The 6651-nt window shown below is 36.2% G+C and overlaps 1 protein-coding gene across 5 annotated transcripts; it reads left to right on the plus strand.

The window, feature by feature from the left end:
• Nucleotides 1-962: 962 nt before the first annotated feature.
• LOC122974114 (butyrophilin subfamily 2 member A2-like) lies at nucleotides 963-6038 on the plus strand. Of its 5 annotated transcripts, none has more exons than XM_044342011.1 (6): nucleotides 963-1059; nucleotides 1203-1541; nucleotides 3317-3592; nucleotides 3681-3741; nucleotides 3800-3824; nucleotides 4143-4284. In XM_044342011.1, exons 1-6 carry the CDS (start codon nucleotides 966-968, stop codon nucleotides 4182-4184), a joined length of 837 nt encoding a protein of 278 aa, XP_044197946.1. In that variant the 5' UTR covers nucleotides 963-965; the 3' UTR covers nucleotides 4185-4284. The 5 variants fall into 5 exon arrangements, with proteins under 5 accessions (XP_044197946.1, XP_044197948.1, XP_044197944.1 ...); XM_044342013.1 differs by having other exon boundaries at nucleotides 3695-3741; nucleotides 4143-4200; XM_044342009.1 differs by having other exon boundaries at nucleotides 3681-3824; nucleotides 4143-6038.
• The last annotated feature ends 613 nt before the right edge of the window (nucleotides 6039-6651 follow it).

Below are 6651 nucleotides of genomic sequence, written 5' to 3' on the forward strand. Positions count from 1 at the left end.
ACCTTTCTCACAAACTGGATTTACACATTTATTGAAGGTAACAAAAATAAACAGAAATAAACATAAATAATTATTGTTACACTGAGTAAGGAGGTTTTTCTTGTTTCTTTATGTTATAAGAGTGATGCATTAACAAAGATATATTCCTTTGTGTGACAAAAAGTCATTCAGAGTCAAAGAAATGTGCAGTATGTTATAGTACACGGCTGAATTAGACCCCAGAGAGGTCAAATTTACTCTTAATTAGAGCTGCAACGATTAATTGATTAGCTGATCGACAGAGAATTATTTGCCAAGTATTTCAATAATCAATTCATTGTTTTGAGTCATTTTTTAAAGAAAAAATGTGCAAACTATTTGATTCCAGCTTCTCAAATGTGAATATTTTCTGGTTTCTTTAGTCCTCTGTGACAGTAAACTGAATATCTTTGGGTTGTGGACAAAACAAGACATTTGAAGACGTCATCTTGGGCTTTTAGAAACACTGATCGACATTTTTCACCGTTTCTGACATTTTATGGACCAAATGATTAATAGATTAATTGATAAAATAATCGTTAGTTGCTGCCCTAGTCTTAATAACAAATCATTTTATAATTAAATAACACAAATCCCATATGTGGGATTTAGGAGGGAGGGTGCTTTGGTAGAAGTACTCTGATTACCAATCACAGATATAAATCCTGTCTAACTCTCTCTGAGACCCCAAATAGAACTTATGTGTGAACTTCTGAAACATGTCATCAGTTCAAAATCATGTTTACAAGCATTTCTCGTAAAAATAGGAAAAGTCATGAAGTATCAAGCTGATAAAACAATGATAATTATGTTTCTTGAGCTGTTAAAGAGGTACGGGAGTCTCCAGGACCCTAAACTCAACAATGGAGTTAGGTGCTCTAAGTATTTGTCTTTATTAGCATCATCCTAAAGTTTTCCTGTTTTATTTCTATTTTCAGACCTCCAGGATGCTTCATATGAAGGTCAACCAGTGCCTCAACTTTCAGTCCGGTGCCTTCACTGTCTTGGTTATTTACGTCGCCCTGATACACACATGTAAATGTAAATAACACACAGTAGTAACAGTCTGGTTTATGTTAACATGTGAATCTGTGAATCTGTTGATGTTATGATGTATGTCATTCAAATGCAACGTTAGACGCCTTTGCTGCAGAAATCACAAACACAAACATATTTCTCCTCAGGTGAGTCTCAGGTGATTGGTCCATCTCAGCCAATAGTGGCAACAGTTGGTGATGATGTCATTTTTCCGTGCCACCTGCAATCTGCCATGAATGCCTTTGACATGACAGTGGAGTGGGCGAGACGTGACCTGAACCCCAGATTTGTCTTTGTGTGGCGTGACGGAGTGGAGCTGCAGAGTAAAAAGAATCCGTCCTACGAGGGAAGAACATCGGTGTTCACGGAGGAACAGAAACACGGAAACCTTTCACTGAAACTCTCCAAAGTGAAACCTTCTGATGAGGGAACATACAGATGCTTTGTTCCACAATTAGGTGAATCCTCTGTTAGGCTTGTTGTTGGTAAGTGAATATATTTTGTGTTTGTTTATATTCTTTTTGTATGGTTTTGTTAATACAAACATACATATACATATATGTGTATATATGTATATGTATATATATATATGGCTGCAACTAATGATTATTTTATTATTTTCACTATCAATTAATCTGCAGATTATTTTCTTTGATGACTAATGATTGATTGACAAATCAATCAATCATTAGTCCATGAAATGTAAAAAAAAAAAAAGTGATAAAATGGTATTCACTATTTCTCAGAGCCCATGATGATGTCATCACTTTGTTTGTTTTGTCTGACTAACAGTCTAAAGCCTGAAGATATTCAATTTACTGTCAATATGAAAAAGAAAAGCAGCAAATTGTCACATTTCAGAAACTGGAATCAAAGAGCGTTTGGTATTTTTGCTTGAAAAATGACGGTAATGATTAATCGATTATCAAAATAGCTGTGGATTCCTTTGCAGCTCTCTCTCTCTCTCTCTCTCTCTCTCTCTCTCTCTATATATATATATATATATATATATATATATATTTATATACCTCCCATGCAGATGATCAATGACTCAGTTCCTCTTCTGTGACCTGTGTGTGTGTCTGTGTGTGTTTGTGTGTTTTGTTAACAGGGTTTCAGTTGGTTTTCAGATTTAAAGATAATCAATCTTGTTTGATGATATCATTGATAGGAAATATCGTTGATACTGAACGTGAACAAGAATCAGTTAAGGTTATAACATCTAAACAGTTCTGTGTCTGATCTTCAAACCAAAACAAACAATGTCTGAATTTTATATTTTATTCTTAATCTGTTCATTTTGTCTCAGTCTAAGTTACAGATTTAGGTGCATTATGATTTCATACCAGTGAAGCTGTTTATGGACAAACTTTTGTTTTGTTTTCCAAACAGTTTTAAGTTTTACATGATATGAAACAAGCATCACACCATCAATAAACAATAGAAAACATAGAAAGGAAATCACACAGAACATCAGCAGAAAAACAAGGAAAAGTCATCTAGACCCAAACTAATACCACCCTGTTTATTTCACACATAGCTTCCATAGTTCAGGTCCATCATCACCATCATCATCATCATCCGTGTCACCTTACCTCACCTTAGTTCAACTGACATATTGATTAATCTGTGTGTTATATTGTTAATGTATGTTGCTATTTTCACAACCAAATTCAACTTTATTACAGAAAAAACGACTCCAGCTCTACTGAAACCCTCAGACTGTTTGACTCAGTGAACTGTAGAAGTGTTTCAGTGTTTCAGACAAGTTTCAACTCCAGTTACAGTAGAAGACTGTAACCTAACAAAATAGATGTAGAAATAACTTACATTATATTGTGCAACCTTAGGCTAGAGATGTAATAAATGTAATAATAATGATCTTTATTTGTAAGGTACTTTTCAAAATTGATTTACATGAGAGAAAAACAATTCAGCACAGTACAATTAAATCAAATCAGGACACTAAAAGTACAGAGAATTGATAAAATACCAGACAACAGCACAATTGTGTTCAGGTAAAAGGGGGAAATAATCAATACAACAGATAAACCATATTAAACTAATTAAAAAAACATCAGAAAAAAGCTTTAAAAAATAAGTTTTAAGAAGAGATTTTACTGATTCTTCAAGATGACAGTTACAACAGTGTTATAGGTGGCAAGCTAGTTAGCCAAGCATGCTAACAGGTTACCTCAGAGCAAGAGAACAGAACTGTGTATGAAACTGATGTTAATCTCTAAAATCTTTTCATCATCAGGTTCTGTCTCCTCACCTGTCATAAATATGATCATAAACAGCAGTGGGGTGTTACAGTGTGAGTCTAAAGGCTGGTATCCAGAGCCTGAGGTGTTTTGGTTGGACGGTGAGGGAAACCTCCTCCCTGCTGGACCTACAGAGACAGTCAGAGGTCCTGATGACCTCTATACTGTCAGCAGCAGAGTGACTGTAGAGAAGAGACACAACAACAGCGTCACCTGTAGAGTCCAACAGAACAACATCAACCAGATCAGAGAGACACACATTATTGTTCCAGGTAGAGATGAAATTAAAACGATTATATTCTCAGCTGTGATTATATCTCATATATAAATACATTTCTGTATTGTGTTTTATCATATCAGATGATTTCTTCCAGGTCCAGGACCGGTCTGGTTCTAGTTCCAGCTCTAGTTCATCTATTCCTGCCATCGTTGGTGTGATTGTTGGGTTCATCTTAATTCTTGCAGTTGTCTTTGTCGTGTGGAAATGGAGACAAAACAAACTCAGTAAGTCTGTAACCTTTTTAAAATGACTTTCTGTCACACTTCCTTATTGTACTGAAATGGCAACTTACTTTAGTAAACATCCCCTTAGTGATCATATACCTGAAAACACATTTCTTGTTTTAAATGGTCCTTGTGTTATTTTGAAATGATGGTTCCACTTAAACTTTTCTTTAAATTTAAACACTACAACATCTCTTCTTTACACCTCTGTTGGGCTTTTGCAGCTCTTTACTCTTCAACTTCAGACATTTACAGGAAAGCAACTCAGAATGAACACAGAAAAAGTTGATGTAAACATTGTTTATTGTTTCTGCACAGAGAACAAGAAACACCACGAGGATGAAGAAACACAGAGAGTGAGAGAGAAGAGCGACGATCCAGAACAAGAATCCCTGATAAAAAGAGAAACAGTGGACAAGAAGATCAAACCCTTAAGTGAAGAAACAAGACTTCAGTGTGAAACAGAGGAAGAAACAAACCAAAGAGAAACTAACAATGTTCTGGTCCAGAGACAAGAAGGAATGCTGCAACAATCTGTTCATGAAGGAACAAACCTTCTTGTTCCAGTAAAAGTAGAACCGGACCAACTACTGGAAGAAGGAGGGACAGAAACTGGTTTGGACAAGACAGAAGAAGAGACAAACACTAAACCAACAAGTGAAGAAGCAGGAGTTCCTGGTCCAGCAGAGAGAGAAACACAACAAGAGAAGTTCACTGAAGAAGAAAGGCTCCAACAGCAGGTCACGGTTGGAGAAGAAGCAGTGACAAACCTGGAGAACAGAGAAGAAGAGAGAAGATATATAAATAATAAACCAGAAGATCAAGTTTTGAGGGATGAAAAAAGAGACCAAGAGCAGCTGATGGAAGATATACAGGAAGCAAATAATCTTGAAAAGAAAGAAGGAGAGAAGAAAATAAAATCTACAGGTGATGAAACAGAGAAAGAGGAAGAAAAACATGGAGAGACAGAACTGGACAAAGAGAGAGAAAGACTTCTGAAACAACTACAGACAAAAGAAAGAGATGAGAAGAAATTAGAAGAAAAGATTTCTAGATATGTGAGAAATATAAAGGAACTAAAGTTTTGCAGGCACTGTTTGCAGAGAGAGAGAGAGAGAGAGAGAGATGTTTTTCCTGTCTTGCAGTGTGAGTTTAAGCAATTGTGTGCGTGTGTTTCTCACAGTAGTGGTGGTAATGAAGTACCCTGAAAAGTCCTCCTCACTCCCATCCTCCTGTGGGTTTCCCCAGCACCCTCCCCTGTACTGGTAATCCTGTCAATGTGGTAACTTTAAAATTATATAACATATTTTGTAATAAAGAAATCAAACTTTAATCTGGTCTTTATTGCAGCTTTTACTAACTAAAACAACTCTTGGCTCTTAAAATCTAAATAAATTTATTCTATTTTGAAACTTGAAACTCACATCTCTGCTCCTTTTCTTTATCAAAGAGCTTGTGTATCTGTTGGGTTGGGTGGTACCCAGTTATAATAAATCCTTCTCATCCAGCTTCATAAGGATTCAACTCTATACTCTGATCTTGTGGTCAAAATGTGCACTATACTTCTCCCTGTGTGGTTTCAAATTCAAATAGTTTTGCTCTTGAAAAGCCTCCCTGGATATAAAGGTTTTTAGGCCTTTTTTTAAGAGTCTAGGGTCTATGCTGCCCTCAGATGGTTAGGAAGGCTGTTTCACAAGTGTGGTGCAACTGAGCAGAAGGCTCGATCTCCCATGCTGTGGAGCTTAGTACTGGGAGTCCAGAGGAGCAAGCTGCTGGCAGATCTGAGGGTGCGGGTGGAGGTTTGTAGTATGTCCCTTCTGCGAAGGTAGCGAGGCACATGTCCATTGATGGATTTGTATATGAGTAGCAGGACTTGGTAGTCAACCCTGAAGGAGACAGGAAGCCAGTGAAAACAGATTTGGTGTTTGTGTTTTCACCTGGCAGCACTGGTCTGAATGTACTGGAGCTTGTGGATGCTCCTGCCAGGGTTCCCTGTGAAAAGCACATTGCAGTAGTCCAGTCTTGAGGAGATAAAGGCATGGACAAGTTTCTCTTTCTGTTTTCCTGTTTGTTTGTTTTTTTCTGTTGCTCAACGTGTTGAATAGACGACAGACCATGATTACGTCCAAATGCAGGAATAATGTGACACTGTTTTTATATATACACACTGTATTTTCATTGTAAGATGAACAGAATAAAAAGTACCAAAAAGAGTATCTGTGGTCAGAAAAGCCTGAGCGTCTTTGTTTTTGAGGTTTTGTGATATATTCTTTATTTTCATATTTTTATATAGTTTTTGTTTTGTTGTATTTCATTGTTGATATATTTTCTAAATATGTTTTAAGTCATCAAAATTAATTTAAATTTAAATGAATTTTAAATTTAATGTTTTTTGTGTGTTTTTTAAGACCACACATGATTTAATATGATTATTATTACAGATACATTAACACATAAGAAAGATTTCACTGTTGGAGTTGGTGAGGTGGATGTAATCTGAACTGCTGTAGCCTGTTTACTGTTGGGAACTTTAGTCTATAACAGATCAATATATTTTAGAGGTGTCATGTCTTTTGTAAATGAAATCTTAATCTGGAAAGTAACAACAGCTGTCAGATAAATTTAGTGGAGTAAAATGTACCATGTTTAAAAAGTTGAAAGTCTCAGACTCAGTCAAACTCAGTCAAACTGACAATCTGAACACAATGAGAGAGATAAGAGTTCATTCCCACACCCACTATTCAAATCTCATTTAGTTTCTCTTTCTGTCCATCTGTCGCTGAGATAAAATGTCACACCGGATGTGGTTAGAAAAGTGTTGCACAAA

Source organism: Thunnus albacares, chromosome 22 (genome assembly GCF_914725855.1).
Source record: "Thunnus albacares chromosome 22, fThuAlb1.1, whole genome shotgun sequence".
Taxonomy (NCBI): Eukaryota; Metazoa; Chordata; class Actinopteri; order Scombriformes; family Scombridae; genus Thunnus; species Thunnus albacares.